At 39.9% G+C, this 20,575-nt stretch overlaps 2 protein-coding genes across 6 annotated transcripts in view; both read right to left on the bottom strand.

Annotated features, from left to right (window-relative positions):
- The window catches only part of Nt5b (5' nucleotidase B), a 434,421-nt gene that overhangs the window by 250,955 nt on the left and 162,891 nt on the right, over positions 1–20,575 (bottom strand).
- Positions 1–20,575, bottom strand: part of LOC137621568 (major facilitator superfamily domain-containing protein 9-like) — a 120,519-nt gene that overhangs the window by 61,898 nt on the left and 38,046 nt on the right. For 2 of the 5 annotated variants that reach the window (XM_068351967.1, XM_068351970.1), the window contains exon 3: positions 5,957–6,088. The exons of the other annotated variants lie outside the window; for them this stretch is intronic. In XM_068351967.1, coding sequence (XP_068208068.1) covers positions 5,957–6,088 — 132 coding nt within the window. The remainder of the gene's footprint in view (positions 1–5,956; positions 6,089–20,575) is intronic. 5 annotated transcript variants of the gene reach the window in all.

Raw genomic sequence — 20,575 nt, 5'->3', positions numbered from 1 at the left:
TGTGAACTGTCAAAAACTGAACTGTCAACCACAACAGGAGCGTGAGGACATACAGCACTGGTGTATAAGTAGCAGACCAGAAGGCAACGTCATGTACAGTAACTGTTTGACAGTCTGTGAGATGGCAACAACCAAAGTTGTGTGGGGAAGCCTCAACTCCTGACTGACTAGTTTGCTGCGGGCGAGTGGCGGTAACCACAGTGTGTTGCGGAGGCTGACACACCGTGTCAAAACACGGCAGCATGTGGTAGATCACGCACGGCAACGGAGTGCTCTGTGTGTGGGAGTCATCATACATCTGGCAGGGTTGACTGTGCATGGGTGGAGGAGCTCTCACAACAAGAGTGTGAGAGCAGGAAGCCATGCCGGGCGCACAACCGTGGGAGGTGTAGGCCCACGGGTGCAACGTCAACCTTCTCCGCAGTCGGAGTGTGGGAGCTGGCAACAACAAAAGCAGAGTGCCGGAGCGTGGGAGGGGCTGCGGTGGGTTGCGGAGCATGCTGTATGGTATGCGGAGCATGCTGTATGGTATGCGGAGCATGCTGCATGGGTTGCGGAGAAAGCCGCATAGTGCTGGAACCCGGCAGCTCTACAGCACCTTCCCACTGCTGATGCGAAAGCTCACGCATGTCAACGGATGGAGCAGCAAGAACATGCGTCTGGCAGGGTGGACTGCGCATCGGTGGTGGAGCTCTCACAGGTGGAGTGTGGGAGCAGGCAGCCGCAGTATCTGCTGAGCGCACAACCTCGGCGGGTTGTAGGTTAACAGGTGCAGTGTTAACCTTCCCAGCATGATACTCCTGCATGAATGCCGCAAGCTGAGACTGCATAGTCTGCAGCATGGACCACTAGGGTCTATGAAAGACAACAACAAACGGAGCTACTGTCCGTTGTGACTGAGGGTCTAAAACAGCTGGTGCGGCAACAGACGGAGTTACTGCCTGTTGCGGTACCACCTTGCCTCTCTTGGGAGGTGTGCAGTCGTCGGATGACTGGAGCGAGTCCGAACTGACCCAGTGGCTACACCTAGGCCGTTGGACTTGCGCGGAAGGGACCGACTTGCACTTAAAAGCTGCAAGATTTGGTCCATGGTTTCTGCGAGAAACCTCTTCCGCAGACGAGGAATAAATGGGCTCTCTCGTCTTTGTGTGGGTGGGGTGATCACGTCGGCAACGTGTGTAGATACACCCGAAACCACGGAGGGAAACGTCTGTTCGTATATCAAGCCTGTGGAACCCATAAGTCCTTCGACATTACTTCTCCCCTGGGCTTGGGAGCTTGTAAGAGGTATCGGACAAGGTGAACAACTGTCACGAACAAACGAACCCTTGAACGCAACACTGTAACACTTTGCGCATATCACTTTATCACTTTTGATTTTCTGTTTGCACTTATTTCACTGAACTCGAAACTTTAAGTGATTTGTACCTGAAACACGCAATCCTATCCTTCATTAAAAGGTAGTAATTGCGAAAACAGTTTTACAATGTAACAGAAAAACATAATGAAAGATAAAGAATTCAGTGGCTGGAAAAGAGACTAAACACTAGATCAAATAAACTACGTTTAAAATCTCTCACCGCATAAAGCCTGGGAACAAGAATAAAACTCTAGAAACGTTTTACCTTCTTCCCCTATAGCGACTAGGGAGAAGAGTAAAAAACGAGAACAACGTTACCCGCTTGAACGAAACGTTTATCCTCCTCCCTCTCCCTCCGTCTCTATCTCTCTCTCTCTCTCTCTCTCTCTTGACTTAGAACCTGAGAGAAGAGCCCAATTATATATCGTTAAAACATATTATTTGTTAAAGGAAAAAAACTGAAAGGTTTCCCAAATAAAAAGTTCCTTTATTAGAATTAAAACCATTTAAGCTAAGAAAGAATGAACGAAACGCTAGAATCGGTTTACTCTTACTGCAACGTGAAACCGTGAAATACTCTCTCTCTATCGTAACGATAGAGCGCATGTTGAACGTTCTGAACGTCAACAACTGCGGAGACTAAACTAAACGTTAGTTCATCTTTGAAAACAGTAGGAGACTATCAAAGAAATTCTTTCAAAAACATTAAAATTAAAATAGCATAAATTCTTAACAGGAAATACGATATGACGGGCTCAATGTTAATTAACTTCGGTTCCAAGTAAGGACCGCCTACTATTAGGAAAGGTCGCATATAAACAAACATAAAAATTAATTTTTATAAGTTTATAATAAATGGAAAGTTAAACAAAGAGGCCTATAAATGGCGGAGAGATATAAAATAAATCTATAACTTTGTTAAGCAAAATTACCAAAAACCTAAACACACTTCCGTCTAAGGGAAGGGTCGGTCATTAAAAGTGAAAGAGAGTCTATACTCTCTTCGACACCAACACTTCCGTCTAAGGGAAGGGTCGGCCATTTAAAAGTGAAAGAGAGTCCATACTCTCTTCGTCACCAGAATTAAATCTATCCAAAACGAGTTCAAGTTTTGAAATGAAGATAAAAACCCCTGCATAGCGAAAGCTCAAAACTGGAATAGTGTACTTCACCAAAAAGTTGTGAAAACAAATCCAGTTAGGGACGGCGTATTAGTAGGTCTTGCCGGTGGCACGACAGAGGAAAAATTGAGTTCTTGTTGACAAGAAGTACTTGAGTACCTACTCACAGATGGCGCTGTTGTGTACACCCCCACCTGTATAGCGATTGCTGGCGTATCCCGACCGTAGATTTCTGTCGGGCAACAGAGTTGACAGCTACATGATCATCGGGTAAGATTAATATTGAAAATAGACTTTTCCACCCATATCGAGTGGAAAATAGCCACTGAACAAATACAGTAGTAGTGATTATTTCTTCATTATACGTTTTATCCTACAGCAGACCATTAACTTCTTCAATATGACTAATCTCTTCATAAAAACATGGATGATGATGATGATGATGATGATGATGATGATGATGATGATGATGATGATGATGATGATCATCATCATCATCATCATCATCATCATCATTATTAATTATTAATTATTAGCCTCATCATTAGTATTACTATTATTACCATCATAACCATCACTTTGTAGGTGTTAAGATGGCCAGGGCACCAGCCACCCATTGAGATACTACCACTAGAGAGTTATGGCATCTTTTGACTGGTCAGACAGTACTACAATTGCTCCTCTCTGGTCACAGTTCATCTTCCCTTTGCCTACACACACACACCAAATAGTCTGGCCTATTCTTTACATATCCTCCTCTGTCCTCATACACCTGACAACACTAAGATTACCAAATAATTCTTCTTCACCCAAGTGGTTACTGCACTGTAATTGTTCAGTGAGCAATTTCCTCTTACTAAGGGTAGAAGAGAATCTTTAGCCATGGTAAGCAACTCTTCTAAGAGGACACTCCAAAATCAAACCATTGTTCTCTAGTCTTGGGTAGTGCCATCACCTCTGTACCATGGTCTTCCACTGTCTTGGGTTATAGCTCTCTTGCTTGAGGGTACACTCAGGCACACTATTCTATCTAATTTCTCTTCCTCTTATTTTGTTAAAGTTTATATAGTTTATAAAGGAGATATTTATTTTATTGCTGTTACTCTAATTAAAATATTTTATTGTTCCTTTTTTCCTTTCCTCTCTGGGTTATTTTCCCTGTTGGAGCCCCTTGGCTTATAGCATTCTGCTTTTCCAACTAAGGTTGCAGCTTAGCAAGTAATAACAATAATAATAATATTATTATTATAATCATAGTAATTATCACAAACATGGTAAGCTTAATTGGAAAAGTAGATAGTGACAAGACCAAAGGCTCTAATAGGAAAAACAGCAATGTATGGAAAAGAAACTAAGAAATAAAGACTAACTTAAAAAAAGAAGTAAAACACTAAACAAAATTACAAAGAATATAACGAAAAAAATTAAATAAATAGGTATAGATAAAATAATGAAGCATAATTTTCATCAACTTCCTCTACAAAAAAAAAAAAACTTCTGATTCACCTCCATGATTAGGAAGATCATCCATTGGCAAGAATAAAGCTTCTAAAATACTGTGAAGTAATAAGCCTCTCAAATGTAAAGGAGACATTGTTAAAACTAAACTACATGACTATTACTAGGTGCTGAATGGTTTTCTGGAAAGATCTGAATGCAAAAGATAGTAATAATTATGAAAAACCTGATACAGTATGCACAATGAGCTAATTCAACAGTGGAGTCAAAGATTAAAGTCCAGATTAAAGATAAAGATGTTGTTAAAGCTCAAGGTTTTGTTCAATAGTTTAAGAAAAGAGTCTGCTGCTGAAAACCAAAGAGAAGAATATTTTCAAATCAGCAAAATAAAAACACAACTGTATAATGTTTTCTCACTATATAGAGGTCTCCAAAAATCTTGAAAAAATTTCTCAATATCCATACTTTTGTGCAATTGAAAAGAGAAGCCATGTTTCTCAAAACCCAATTGGGAACCACAAATGACACTTACAACTCTTAAGGAGTTCCATGTCAATTAAAATATCTGGGTATAGGAGATTCAATGTCCTATATAGACTAATAAGCATACTTTGAGTAATGTTAGGTTTACACTAAGTGGTAAGATCAATGTAAAGTTTAACATTATTTGCAAAATTAAATAGCTCGTTATCTAGGTCAAACCATAGGTCAAGCAAATATAAAATAAAAAGCAATTGACCATGAACACTATCCAGTGAAGCATCAGAGATTTAATTCCTATAAAGAAGTCACTTCAGTGACCATCAACTACTATCAACAAACACTGTACTCTGCAGCATGACAAATTTTAGAAGTAATTTACATTTTTCCTAGCTATACAAACCTGAGCCCTTTAAAGTAAGAGCTGTAATGCATGTTGAATAATTAACAAGGTAGTTGCTTACCAACAGGAATAAGAATAAGAAGGAATTTTGATCTTGGCCAAGAAAGTCCTCAGAGACCTTTGAACCTTCTTCCTCTAAAAAGGAACAAGTGCACATCAACCCACTCTTGGGATTGCTCCCTTTTCCATGATACAAACTCTCAAATCTAAAAACGGATCCAGGAACACAAAAAGGCAAGGCAGACAATGAATTAGCCCACGAACAGTCTTGTTCTATATCCTAGAGACAATCTCTGGCACCACCAGTCAACCAAGATAAGAAGCGGTACCATGTACCCTCCCTCTGGTAATCAAGTGTCAGAGACCGATCCAGTTCAGTGCTCATGGAGTGTAGAGCATGGATTGGTAGTAGTGGAGCAAAGACCAATCCAACACAGCTCGGGAATAACCTCTCTTTCACAAGTGCAGTTTTCCCTTTGTGCACCTCAGTGGCAATCATACAAAAAGAAAGAGAAAGTCCTCCAGGTACTAATAGGAAAGGAAGGGAGGACAAAATATTCTCAACGGCCCTTTGGACTGAACCTGCTACTACTGCAACACATGTTCTACTGATATTTGTTTCTCCCTTCCAGAGAGAGGTGATTCTTAAACTTTCAGAAGTGAAAGTGCTATTTTCTAATGTAAATTCTTCAGCAAATTCTCAATGCCATAAAGAACAAAAGTAATAGGCTCTCGTATGCTGTTGTATATGTATGAATACAATTAACTTATGTCAAATTCAGCCTTATTATGATGTCCCTTTTATGGAATCGACCACAAATACTAAAACTCAAATACTGAATTTGATAGCAAGGGTCTACAACTAAAACAAATAAGGACATATCAAAACCACAATTGAGTAACAAAGGGATGATAGAAGTCCATACATTTTTACCATAACTAGATATACATATAGTCTAATGTTTAAAAAAAAAAAGCCAATAATAATCAACATACTGTAAATACTATACACATTTAGAGTTTTACTGCATGCACAATAGGCCTTCACCCAATTATCTGCTGGTTACATCCTATTCAAGAAAGAAATACCAAATTAGAAGCTGATTTTACATAATTATAACATTATTTCATTACCACGGCTGGACTGGAAAATAGCTGTATGGCACCATACAGAGAGGTGATGGCACCAGCGGTAACATGCGACGTGCCTAAATTTTTAACCATGGGCAGAATTAAAGGCAAAATGAGGCTCACTCCAAGAAGATCCTGAAAGAGCATTAATGGTAGGACATGTTAGCAAAATTTAAATTCAGTCATACTGAAAGAAAAAAAAGAATGTCTTGGGAATATCTGCAAAAATTATCTGGCAAAGATAAAATACAGTCAGTGGCTTTTTGCAGGTAATAGTAAGCATTTTAAAATCATTAAAAAACAGGTATGTTAAAGGTCATTAGTGAATTTTGCATAATTATCTATCACAATAATATAGTCAGCATTTTAAAGCTACTCCAAAAATATTTGCAGGAAATGTTTCAAAGCCTACTGTAAAATATCAAAGTTAGTATAAAACCAAAGTTCCATGTAATAGAAATACTCCATACTTAAAAATAAAGTCCATTATAACTAGGTAGTCAATATATAAAACAATTAATCATGAAATATTGGGGGTAAATTTGATAACCATAGACTATGAGTACCAATAAGTTGGTTCTAATACTTTCATATTTCTTTAGTTTATTTTAGTACTGACACCATAATTTGAGTTAAAAATATGACTGGCCTCTTCCTTAATTTATTTCCAGCTTCATTCATTTGTGCTGAGTCAATATTAACAGGAAAACTTATGGCCTATAAGAGGACTGACAATTTGTTTATCAACAATCACATATAAAAAAAAAAATTGTTTCCTTAAAAAATTAAACTTCAAAATAACTGCATCATAATACAGCATAGGAAAAAAAATAGGTAAAATTAACAAAAAAATTCTCGCCTGTTCAGTATCACAGCAGGGAGAAGGTTCCAATCTTTACTAACCATTCCCTATTTCCGTACTTCCAAAACATTATAGGTGGTTACTTGTTTAAGGGTTAAAAACTTATATGGATTATCACACTAAGAACATAATCTATATGGGAGGATACTAAAAATCAAATAATCGTAATGAAAAATGATAGTTTAATTATAAAATAAATTTTTGAATATACTTACCCGGTGAATATATAATAGCTGCTACTCAGCGGCTCGACAGAAAACACACTAAAAAAACTCGCGAGCGATCGCTATGAAGGTTGCGGGTGTGCCCACCAGCGCCAACTATCGGCCAGATACCACTCTTGCATGTAAACAAACCCTTCAATTCTTCTCGTCCCGCTGCGTCTCTATTGGGGAGGAAGGGAGGGCCTTTAATTTATATATTCACCGGGTAAGTATATTCAAAAATTTATTTTATAATTAAAATATCATTTTTAAATATTTAACTTAGCCGGTGAATATATAATAGCTGATTCACACCCAAGGCGGTGGGTAGAGACCAGAGTTAATTAAGTTTACAGCGTATAAGCTAAGAGTTTTTGACAGTTATCAATATAACAAAACCAAAATATATAGGTACCTGGTAAGGAAGTTGACTTAGACGATTACTCTGCCTTGTAAGTCTGTCTTCCTCACGAAGCCCAGCGATCCTCTTAGGATGCTGAAAGACTCCCAGGAGCTGAAGTATAAAGGGTTGCAACCCATACTAACAGGACCTCATCAAACCCCTAATCTGGGCGCTCTCAAGAAATGACTTTGACCACCCGCCAAATCAACAAGGATGCGAAAGGCTTTTTAGCCTTCCGTACATCCCAAAAAACAATATTAAAAAACATTTCAAGAGACAGATTAAAAAGGATATTGGAATTAGGGTAATGTAGTGGTAGAACCCTCACCCACTACTGCACTCGCTGCAACGAATGGACCCAGTGTGTAGCAGTCCTCGTAAAGAGTCTGGACATCTTTTAAGTAAAATGACGCAAACACTGACTTGCTTCTCCAAAAAGTCGCGTCCATAATACTTTGCAGAGATTTATTTTGCTTGAAGGCCACGGAGTTTGCTATAGCTCTAACTTCGTGCGTCTTAACCTTAAGCAAACATCGGTCTTTCTCATTCAAGTGAGAATGAGCTTCTCGTATTAAAAAATCTGATAAAATATGACAAAGCATTCTTTGACATAGGCAATGATGGTTTCTTAACTGAGCACCATAATGCCTCAGATTTACAGTACCTCATAATGACTTAGTACGAGCTAAATAGAACTTAAGAGCTCTAACAGGACATAATACTTTTTCCAGTTCGTTGCCTACGATCTCTGATAAGCAAGGAATATCAAAAGATTTAGGCCAATGACGAGAAGGCAGTTCATTTTTTGGCCAGGAAACCAAGTTGAAGTGAACAAGTGGCTTTTTCTGTAGAAAAAACCGATGTTCTTACTGAAGGCATGAAGTTCACTGACCCTTTTAGCCGAGGCCAAGCACACTTGGAAAAGTGTCTTGAGGGTGAGATCCTTCAGGGAGGCTGAATGTAATGGCTCAAACCTGTCTGACATGAGGAACCTTATGACCACGTCTAAGTTCCATCCAGGAGTTGCCAAACGACGTTCCTTAGAGGTCTCGAAAGACTTAAGGAGATCTTGGAGATCTTTATTGTTGGAAAGATCTAAGCCTCTATGTCGAAAGACCGAAGCCAACATGCTCCTGTAGCCCTTAATCGTGGGAGCTGAAAGGGAGCAAACCTTTCTCGGATGTAAAAGAAAATCTGCGATTTGGGCTACAGAGGTACTGGACGAGGACACAGATGCTGACTTGCACCAGTCTCGAAAGACTTCCCACTTCGACTGGTATACTCTAATGGTAGAAGCTCTCCTCGCTCTTGCAATCGCACTGGCTGCCTCCTTCGAAAAGCCTCGAGCTCTTGAGAGTCTTTCGATAGTCTGAAGGAAGTCAGACGAAGAGCGGGGAGGCTTTGATGGACATTCTTTACGTGGGGCTGACGTAACAGATCTACCCTTAGAGGAAGACTTCTTGGAAAGTCTACCAGCCATTGAAGTACCTCGGTGAACCACTCTCTCGCGGGCCAGAGGGTAGTAACCAACGTCAACCTTGTCCCTTCGTGAGAGGCGAACTTCTGCAGTACCTTGTTGACTATCTTGAATGGTGGGAATGCATATAAGTCCAGAAGAGACCAATCCAGTAGAAACGCGTCTATGTGGATTGCTTCTGTATCTAGGACTGGAGAGCAATAGATTGGTAACCTTTTGGTCAACGACGAGGCAAAGAGGTCTATGGCGGGTTGACCCCAAGTAGCCCAAAGACTCTTGCCCACGTCCTTGTGGAGGGTCCATTCCGTGGGTATCACCTGACCCCTCCGACTGAGACAGTCTGCCAAGACGTTCAAGTCCCCCTGGATGAATCCCGTCAACAGGGAGATGCCTCGATTTCTTGACCATAAGAGAAGGTCCCTTGCGATCTCGAGCAGCGTGAAGGAGTGTGTGCCTCCTTGCTTGGAGATGTACGCCAAAGTTGTGGTGTTGTCTGAGTTGACCTCTACCACTTAGTTTCGAAGAAGCTTTCGAATATCATCAAGGCCAAGTGGACTGCTAATAGCTCCTTGCCGTTGATGTGCATGCTCTTCTGACTTGAGGTCCACAGACTCGAGCATTCCCGACCGTCCAGGGTCGCACCCCAACCCAAATCCGACGCGTCTGAGAACAACACGTGGTTTGGGTTCTTGACTGCTAGGGATAGTTCCTCTCTCAGACTGATATTGCTGTCCCACCATTTCAGGCATGCCTTTACTGGTTCGGAGACCGGGAATGATACCGTCTCTAACGTCTTGTCCTAGTTCCAGTGAGAGGCTAGATGGAACCGGAGAGGCAGAAGGTGTAGTCTCCCTAGTGAGACAAACTGCTCCAGGGATGAGAGAGTCCCTACGAGACTGTTCCAACTCCTGACTGAACAAACGTTTTCTTTTCAGCATTAGTTGGACTTCGAGCAGGGCTTGTTCTATTCGGTGGCAGACGGGAAAGCCCGAAAAAAACTGGACTGCGAATCTCCATCCCAAAATATAGAATAATCTGGGATGGGATCAGTTGGGACTTTTAGGTTGACCAAAAGTCCCAACTCCCTGGCCAGACTCAACGTCCAATGTAGATCCTGCAGACAGCGAAGACTGGACGATGCTCTGAGAAGCCAATCGTCCAAGTACAGGGAGGCTCGGATCCCCGATAGATGGAGGGATTTTGCCACATTCCTCATGAGCCTCGTAAACACGAGAGGAGCAGGACTGAGGCCAAAGCACAGGGCTCGAAACTGGTACCCCACATTCCTGTAAACAAACCTCAGAAACGGTTGGGAATCCGGGTGTATAGGAATGTGGAAGTATGCCTCCTGAAGGTCGAGAGAGACCATCCAGTCGCCTTCCATAAATGCTGTCAAGACAGCCTGGTAGACTTCATCGTGAAGTTTGTCTTGACAATGAACACATTGAGCGCACTTGCCTCTTACGTACTCCTGCAGTGAACATGGCTGCCAGATCATTGGAGCCATCCCTGAGGGACTTGTTCCTGCAGAGAACGTGGCTGTCAGATCATTGGAGCCATCCCTGAAAGCCTTGTTTATGCATGACATAATTGTACAGCAAAACTTCAAACGCTCGAAAATAGCTCTGAAGTCGACCATAAAATCTTGGAGAGTCTCATGGCCAGGCGCCAGGGAGAGTCTATGAGGTTTGAGAAGTCTATCTGAGCAGAGGCAGGAACTCCCAAGTCGAGAACTTCTCTCGTGTCATATCAGACTCTCGCTCTATAAGCCAGCTTAAAAGTAGGGAAAGCAAAGGCTGTCTCCCCCAAACTCCTCCTGGTGATAAACCAGTCGCCTAGCAAACGTAAAGCTCTCTTAGAAGAGCGAGAGAGCACTAGCTTATAAAACAACGGCTTCGAAGTAGCTAGGCCTAGTGTAAACTCTGACGTTTAGGCGAACGAGGAGCAGCAGTTACAAAAAGATCCGGCCAAAGATCCTTAAAAATCAGCATGATTTATTTAAAGTCCATAGAGGGCTAAGCAGCTTTAGGCTCCTCTCCGTCTGACAGAGTCCTCAAGGGAATATCAGTAGGAGGGGGAACAGCAACTTCCTCATCTGAAGGAACCTTGTCCGACAATAGCCGAGTCTCAAGCAAGGGAGAGACCTACCGTGGTGGCAATGCTTTACAAGCAGAGTCCACACGCACTGGTGTATTAGTAGCGGACCAGGACGCAACGTCATGTAACTGCTTAACAGTCTGTGAACTGTCAACAACAACAGGTGCGGGAGGACGCTCGGCGTCCACTCGAGACTGTTTTGACTGCCTAGTCTGAGCAGTCAAAACAACTCTAGACTGCGGTAGTTGACGCTCAGCGTCAAAACAAGTCAACTCCGCTTTTTGGCGAACGTCCTGAACGTCAACAGGAGCATTAGGAAGCGGCCTAACGTCCAAATGCGGCTGAACATCAACACGTGACCGCATCGAGTGAGGCTCTACATATCGTGACTGACGTGACTTAGCTACGCCAATGTCAACAGGACGCACAAAGGTTCGTTTGGGCGGCTGAAGGCCAGGATCTCGATGAGATAAACGGCTAGGATCAACGTGAACCTTATCGGCAGAATAGTCTTCCATAAGAGAGGCAAGCTTATTCTGCATGTCTTGCCGTACAACCCATTTAGGATCAACGGGAATGGTTGCGGTAAGAGACGAGGGTAACGTCTGTGACTGCAAAACCTTGCCTACAAAAAGACTCTCGGAGCCTGTGTTACGCTTTTGTTTAGGCGGCGAGCAGTCTTCCGATAACTGCATAGGGTCAGAGCTGTCCTAATAGTTAAAACCAGGACGCTGGACCTGTCCTGAAAGGACTGACTTTCGCTTAAAGGGCCTCGAAACCTTGTTCCACGGTTTCTTATGCGAAAAGCCTTCGGATGACGAGGAGAAAATTGTCTCTCTCGCCTTATGGTAGGGGTGATCTTGGTGAGATACGCCTGATACCATAGAGGGAACGTCTGTTCGCTGATCAAGGCCTCTCGAACCCATAAGTCGTACGACATTACTTTTCCCCTGGGCTTGGGAGCTTGCAAGAGGTCCCGGACTAGGCGAACGACAGGCACGAACAGACGAACCCTCGGTCGCAACACTGATAACACTCTGCGCAATATCACTTTATCACTACGATTTTCTGTTTTGCACTTATTTCACTGAAAACGAATTTTTTTTTAAACAATTCACATTAGGTATGAATAAAACTGATTTCTACCTGAAGCACGCAATTCTACCCTCATCAAAAGGTTATAATTGCGAAATCAGTCGTATAATGTAAGCACATTAATACAAGCAAAAAACAGTAAACATATTTTAAGATAAAAAGATCAGTGGCTGGGAAAGAGACTAAACACTAGTTCATTCAAAACTACGTTTTCAATCTCTTACCGTACAGTGCCTTGGGACGAGAATAAAAACTAAAAACGTTTTATCCTTTCTCCCCGTACAGAGACTAGGGACGAGAGTAACTCGAGAACAACGTTACTCGCTTGGGACGAGAATAAAGATCGGAACGTTCTCTCTCCTCTCTCTCTCTCCGTCTCTATCTCTCTCTCTCTCTCTCTCTCTCTCTCTCTCTCTCTCTCTCTCTCTCTCTCTCTCTCTCTCTCTCTCTCTCTCTCTTGATTTCGCACCGAAGAGAAGAGCCCACTTACGTTTCGTCAATAAACAGGTTATGTGACCAAAGGAAAAAACTGAAAGGTTTTTCAATTAAAAAGTTCCTTTAAAATAGAATTTAAAACATTTAAGCTTTGAAAGAAGAATGAACAAAACGTCAGAATCGATTTACTCTTTCTGCAAAGTGAAACCGTGATACTCTCTCTCTCTCTATCGTAACGATACAGCGCAAACTGCGTAGCATAAATAAACTAAACGTTAGTTCATCTTTGAAACAGAACGAAGACTATTCAAAGAAAATCTTTCATAAAATATCTCTAAAAAAATATTCATTTAATAAGTTTTAAATCATTAGCTCTGTAAAAGTTATTTACGATTGAAAGGGCTCAACGTTGTTTAACTTCGGTTTCCAAGTTAGGACCGCCTACTCTCAGGAAAGGTCGCATATAAACAAATCATTAAAATTCATCTTGATGTTTATTATAAATGGAAAGCTAATCGAAGAGGCCTAATAAAGGCGGCTGAGATATAAATTATATAGAGGAAAATCTATAATTAATTTATAACGTGATAAGATAATTGCTAAAAGCCTAAAACACACTTCCGTACTAAGGGAAGGGTCGGCCATTTAAAAGTCAAAGAAAGTCCAAAAAAACAATCCAAAGTCATCAAAAATTAAATCTATCCAAAAACGAGTTCAAGATTTAAGTTGAAGATAAAACACCTGCATTGCGAAAGCTCAAACCAAAAGGAAGTACTTCACCAAATATGTTGAGAAAACTCCAGGTTCTACAGCGAGTAATGATACGTCTTGTCGTCAAGGTCGACAGAGAAGAATTGAAGGGTTTGTTTACATGCAAGAGTGGTATCTGGCCGATAGTTGGTGCTGGTGGGCACACCCGCAACCTTCATAGCGATCGCTCGCGAGTTTTTTTAGTGTGTCTTCTGTCGAGCCGCTGAGTAGCAGCTATTATATATTCACCGGTTAAGTTAAATATTTAAAAAAGGAAATCCATTTATGAAGCCATAAAATTCTCAAAGCTTTAGTGAGAGCCACTTTGTTTTTCAGTCATGTTCTGTTCTCTCTATAGTACATGAAAACTAACAGAATTTTGATTATGAAATTCATAATTTCAATACTTCCCTGAGGTTCACCTGGCTTTTTCCCTGAGGTTCACCTGGCTTTCTCCTCAAAGTTTGTTCATATCAACTTTTATCAGTAATAATAAAAAATTTTAGTCAAAAATTCATTTATTTCTATATTCACCTGAGGTTAATAAGGCTTCCTTTTTTAAGCTTGCTAAATATCAATGCTTAAACTAGAAATCAATAATTTTAAGTTGTCTACGTAATATAGAATCATGGTGCCAAGAAATCTCAACTCTTTAGAGACTGGGGCCTTCACTCTGGTAAATACCTAAAGAGCAGTCCTAGGTCCAAATCACAGCACCTATGATTAATATAATTTTGAACTGTCCATAAACCAAAGGAGTCTGCTTGAATCCAGATGAATAAGGACATGATAGTAAGTATGGCATACCTTTGGAAAACATCCAATCTCCTTACCTTATTGTTCCCAGGACTTAAGAAGGAGTATCCATAAAAAAATCTGGTGAGAACTATATACCCTTTTAGAATCGAGACACTTACAACTGGCCTCCAACACCCAAATGCCTTAGGCACTAGTAATTTGACAGCATGTGACTCTATAATGCGCTGTGTACAGTACCATAAGAACTCATTAGCTAGTACAATAGAAACACTTGGCAAAACATAATGAGTTAGCCTTGGGATTGGATCAAGGCAGGGTAGGCTAGTATCATGCATCTGCCCAAAGGAACGTTACCCTTCTCACATTGCACAAGCATAGTCAATTTTGTAAAAAGCTTATCAACCTCACATTAACGACCCCCTACGAGCTCATTAATAGCCTGAGCAGTATCACCAGCATCATCCCTATCATAATCCACTAGCAGTCTTATCTGGGTTTTCCAATGAACAAAAAGAAACTTCTCTTTTACATTTAGAGACCATTACATTAAATTCAACTATGAGCTGAACCTATTCTTTCATAAGAGGGACTGTTAAGCTAACACACTCAGCACAACAATTATCTAAATTACAATGCTGCCTTTAACACGTGACATGTATGGAATATGGATCTTAATCATATAGCAATAAACCCCTTGAACATTTAACACAAGAATACAAAAGAAATCCAAAAGACATTTCATATTAACCCGAAGCTAAATAACATTTCTGATTTAAAAAAGCATCACCAGACACCATCTGTGGTATTCTAAGGTAACCAAACCAGGCATGGCCATGCTTCAGTATGCAAAGTTGACACAAATCTAAAAACCTCTTGATATTGGTATTAAGCAGGGTCGTAAGGGTGAAATTAGGTGAGCTCAAAGTGAGGATTTGAATTATGAATTCCATTATAAAAACTGGTTATTTCAATGAAGCTCACTTGTGGTTCACCTGGCTGTATCCCATACTCTGAAAAATGTAGTTGAGAAGTGATGAGCACAGGCAAGTAGCAATGTCTACTCTTCTGTCAAAGACTCTTCACTTTTGAACTTCAGCTCAGGGCTAACAAAAGTGGTTGGGGTAGGAAGTTTAACTTTAAAGGACTCAGGTTTGTAGAGCTAAGAGAAATACAATTTTTTTTTTATTTCTTCTTATGCGTACACAAACTTTTCAACCTTTAAAATAAGGAGACTTCTGTATTGATAGATAGGAAGTCTACCAAGAACCAAACTGGCTGGTTCTTTTTCCTACCTGGAATATGCCAGTCTACAGCAAGCTTCTATCAGACTGTTATGGAGATGAGTAGCCTGATAAAGCCTGGCCAGTACTTGGTTATATACCTCGCATATAGGTACAGTAGTAGGATGGCCAGAGCACCAGCTACCCATTGAGATATTACCACTAGACATACACGAGTAGTCTGGCCTATTCTTTCAACATTCTCCTCTATCCTCATGCACCTGACAACAATGAAATTACCAAATAATTCTTCTTCACTCAAGAGGTTATCTACTGCATTGTAATTGTACAGTGGCTACTTTCCTCTTGGTAAGGGTAGAAGAGACTCTTTAGCTATGGTAGGCAGCTCTTCTAGGAGAAGGACACCAAAATCAAACAATTGTTCTCTAATATTGGGTAGTGACATAGCCTCTGTACCATGGCCTTCCACTGTCTTGGATTAGAGGTCTCTTGCTTGAGGGTACACTCGGGCATGCTGTTCTATCGTATTTCTCTCTCCTGATTTTTGAAGTTTTTATAGTTTATATATGAAAGATCTAGCTTAATGTTGTTACTGTTCTTAGTATATTTGATTTGTATTGTTTATTACTTCTCTTGTAGTTTTCTTATTTCCTTTCTTCACTGGGCTATTTTTCCATGTTGGAGCCCTTGGGCTTATAGCCTCTTGCTTTTCCAATTAGGGTTATAGCTTAACTTGTAATAATAACAATACTTAGTCAATAAAGGGATCCTTTTCCTCAAAAGGGGAGATGCAGTCTGGAAAGGTATTCATTCAAGTATCCTCCCCCTTGTTGATGGAGGATGGAGGAGAACTACTTACAGATTTAGTCTAGTAAGAATGGTTCTCAGATATGTAGCTTACCAACATCAATGCGTAACGGTATGAATGCAATCTCCCCCTGTGAGGAAAAGGAAAGAAGTGGAAGAACCAGTCATTTCACCTTTCCAGATTTTAGCCTTGACAATATCTCTTCAACTATATAAAACTTAAAATTATAAGTGTAATTCTTGATTGCAAATCTACTTTTGAGAAACACATTTGATCTGTTTCGTCTTGAATTCCACAAAAAATTGGCTTATCTTGGAAGCCTTTAAAGATTTACAGTGATCAATCAATCGTGAGAAAATGTTTGCATTCTTTCATCAAACCATGTTTTGAATATCGTTGTCTCTGGTATCCAGCTTAATTTGTTGGAGAAAAAATTGCGTTCTATGAAATTTCTAATTCCTGATCTGGATATTAATCTCTGACACTGTTTTTGTAGGCTTTTTGTGCATGTTACGTAAGATTTTCCCTAATTCTGTCCATCCTTTGCATTCAAATCTTCCCAGACTGTGCCATCCTGTATGTATGTATTATTATTATTATTACTTACTAAGCTACAACCCTAGTTGGAAAAGCAGTATGCTATAAGCCCAGGGGCTCCAACAGGGAAAATAGCTCAGTGCGGAAAGGAAAAAAGGAAAATAAAATATTCTAAGAAGAGTAACAACAATAAATATCTCCTATATAAACTATAAAAACTTTAACAAAACAAGAGGAAGAGAAATAAGATAGGAGAGTGTGCTCGAGTGTACCCTCAAGCAAGAGAACTCTAACCCAAGACAGTGGAAGGCCATGGTACAGAGGCTATGGCACTACCCAAGACTAGAGAACAGTGGTTTGATTTTGGAGTGTCCTTCTCCTAGAAGAGCTGCTTACCATAGCTAAAGAGTCTCTTCTACCCTTACCAAGAGGAAAGTGGCACTGAACAATTACAGTGCAGTTAATTCTAACAGTCTTGACTTCATCATAAGGCTCAGTAATACACAATATTCTAGAAGTTTTATCACAGCTATGACCAAATTGTGTAATGATCTTCCTAATCTGGCAATTGAATCAGTAAAACTACAGAAGTTCGAACTTGCAGCAAATGCTTTCATGTTTAACAGGTTGACATGTCTCTTTTCATAGTTTATACTGTATATGGCAGATATATTTTAATAATGTTAGTAGTCTTTAAATATTTTACATTTTCTACTCATTTCTTCTCATATATAACTTAATCATTTCCTTTCCTAACTGAACTACTCTACCTGTTGAAGCCTAGCTAGAAAGAATAATAGTACTGTACAATAATAATAATCAACACCTTAATAAGGCAGGACAAGGCATTTTTGGAAAGAGGGTCCCCTGACACCCTTAACACCCCCCCCCCAAAAAAAAAAAATAGGAACTTACTTTCTAATGCTATTTGCCTTCTCTAAATAAACCTTGACCATCCTAGTCGGAAAGAGGAACCTATTCTCTTAATTACTACCCACCTTAGTATTATTATCATTACTTGCTAAGCTACAACCCTAGTTTGAAAAGCAGGATACTATTAGCCCAGGGGCTCCAACAGGGAAAATAGCCCAGTGAGGAAAGGAAACAAGGAAAAATAAAATATTTTAAAAACAGCAACAACATTAAAACAAATATCTCCTATATAAACTATAAAAACTTTAACAAAATAAGAGGAAGAGAAACAAAATAGAATAGTGTGCCCAAGTGTACCCTCAAGCAAGAGAACACTACCCCAAGATAGTGGAAGGCCATAGTACAGAGGCTATGGCACTACCTAAGACTGAAGGGAATAATAAAAAATATGAGACTTTTCATCTTGAAATCATTCGTCACCCTAAATCTTGGCAAAAGTTACAACCATTACATCAATTGCAAAGCTTGATATTCTTAAAATGTTTTAGAATACCTGTATCAAGAAAAATAATCCTCAGCTTTTTTTCTGCATCAAATAGTGGGAACTGACAAATATGAATCTTAGGTCTGTTACAGCATGACAGAACCTTTATTCAATTGATCATACAATGTTACCGGTGGATTGAAAAATTATGCGCATAGTATAAGAAATGATATATAAAACTAGCTTAACATATTCTCATAACGTTATCTGGTAACTTAACACACCATGAACATCTACATTTTAATTCATGTTGCTGTCTTCCACATGTGATCCAAACAGAATGAGGATCTTTTCCTTATAACAGCAACCCGTTTACTAAACATTTAGTACACTAACAGATCTTAAACTAGAACACGACATACTGTTGCTGGATATGTTTGATCTAAACAGAGAAAACCCTAATTGGTGCCCAATTGAAAAGTAGAAGTAAATGATACCTTCAGCCAATACTCAATAAGGCGATGAGAATACTGAACCATGACCACAACTGGTTTGTTACAATAGAACACCACAGATGGCTTGCACTACCTTATATAATATCTTTGGGGGGTTAAGAGAATTGGAGTGAGGAAGAATGAAAATTTTAACTTTTTAATGATAGAAGTCATTACTAATGAGCTTCTAAGAGGAAGCCAGGTAAAAAACAAGTGAGCTTCATTGAAATAAAGTTATCTATAATAGTTACACAGGTTCATATACACAATATAGTTCACTTTACTACAGAAAATTCAGAAATAAAAGAAAAAACATAATGGAAAAACATGTTAGGCCTTTAGTACTGGGATGTACTAAAATATATTTTCCGAATAATGTTTATGATGCCACACCACTGAAGTAACAACTGCTGTATGATGATGTAAATTTATTAGACAGCAAGAGATGATTTTTGTTCTTGCATTTTAGTTATTGTTGATTTGGGAAATAGAGGAAAAATGTTATTTCTATAATAAAATAAATTTTTGAATATACTTACCCGGTGATTATATAAGCTGCAACTCTGTTGCTCGACAGAAAACTCTACGTTAAAAATCCGCCAGCGATCGCTATGCAGGTAGGGGGTGTACTTCAACAGCGCCATCTGTCGTGCAGGTACTCAGTACTCAATGTCAACAAAGAACTCAATTTTCTCCTCGGTCCACTGCGTCTCTATTGGGGAGGAAGGGAGGGTCCTTTAATATATAATCACCGGGTAAGTATATTCAAAAATTTATTTTATTATAAAAATAACATTTTTCAATATTTAACTTAGCCGGTGATTATATAAGCTGATTCACACCCAGGGGGGTGGGTAGAGACCAGCAATAAATGTTTACATTATTATGAGCTAAGGATTTTTTATTTCATTTTAGCAGTTATCAAAATAACAAACTTAAAATAAATAAGTACCTGGTAAGGAAGTCGACTTGAACAATTACTCTGCCTTTTTAAGTACGTCTTCCTTACGGAGCCTCGCGATCCTCTTAGGATGCTGAGCGACCCCTAGGAGCTGAAGTATCAAGGGTTGCAACCCATACAACAGGACCTCATCAAAACCTCTAATCTAGGCGCTTCTCAAGAAATGACTTTGACCACCCGCCAAATCAAGTAGGATGCGAAAGGCTTCTTAGCCTTCCGGACAACCCAAAAACAATAATAAAACATTTCAAGAGAAAGATTAAAAAGGTTATGGAATTAGGGAATTGTAGTGGTTGAGCCCTCACCCACTACTGCACTCGTTGCTACGAATGGTCCCAGAGTGTAGCAGTTCTCGTAAAGAGACTGGACATTCTTAAGATAAAAAGACGCGAACACTGACTTGCTTTTCCAATAGGTTGCGTCGATTATACTTTGCAGAGATCTATTTTGTTTAAAGGCCACGGAAGTTGCGACAGCTCTAACTTCGTGTGTCCTTACCTTCAGCAAAGCTTGGTCTTCCTCATTCAGATGGGAATGAGCTTCTCGTATTAACAGTCTGATAAAATAGGATAAAGCATTCTTTGACATAGGCAAAGATGGTTTCTTAACTGAACACCATAAAGCTTCAGACGGGCCTCGTAAAGGTTTAGTTCGTTTTAAATAGAACTTAAGAGCTCTTACAGGGCATAAGACTCTTTCTAGTTCATTTCCAACCATACGATAAGTTTGGAATATCGAACGATATTGGCCAAGGCCGAGAAGGCAGCTCGCTTTTGGCTAGAAAACCAAGTTGTAGAACATGTAGCCGTTTCGGATGAGAATCCGATGTTCTTGCTGAAGGCATGAATCTCACTGACTCTTTTAGCTGTGGCTAAGCATACCAGGAAAATAGTCTTTAAGGCGAGATCTTTCAGGGAGGCTGATTGTAGCGGTTCGAACCTGTCTGACATAAGGAATCTTAGTACCACGTCTAAATTCCAACCAGGTGTAACCAAACGACGCTCCTTCGTGGTCTCAAAAGACTTAAGGAGGTCCTGTAGATCTTTATTGTTGGAAAGATCTAAGCCTCTGTGACGGAAGACTGATGCCAACATGCTTCTGTAACCCTTGATAGTGGGAGCTGAAAGAGATCGTTCTTTCCTC

The sequence above is a fragment of the Palaemon carinicauda genome, chromosome 28 (genome assembly GCF_036898095.1).
Source record: "Palaemon carinicauda isolate YSFRI2023 chromosome 28, ASM3689809v2, whole genome shotgun sequence".
NCBI lineage: Eukaryota > Metazoa > Arthropoda > Malacostraca > Decapoda > Palaemonidae > Palaemon > Palaemon carinicauda.
The sequence above is the reverse complement of the archived record's forward strand: the minus strand, read 5'-3'. Positions and strand labels throughout refer to the sequence as shown.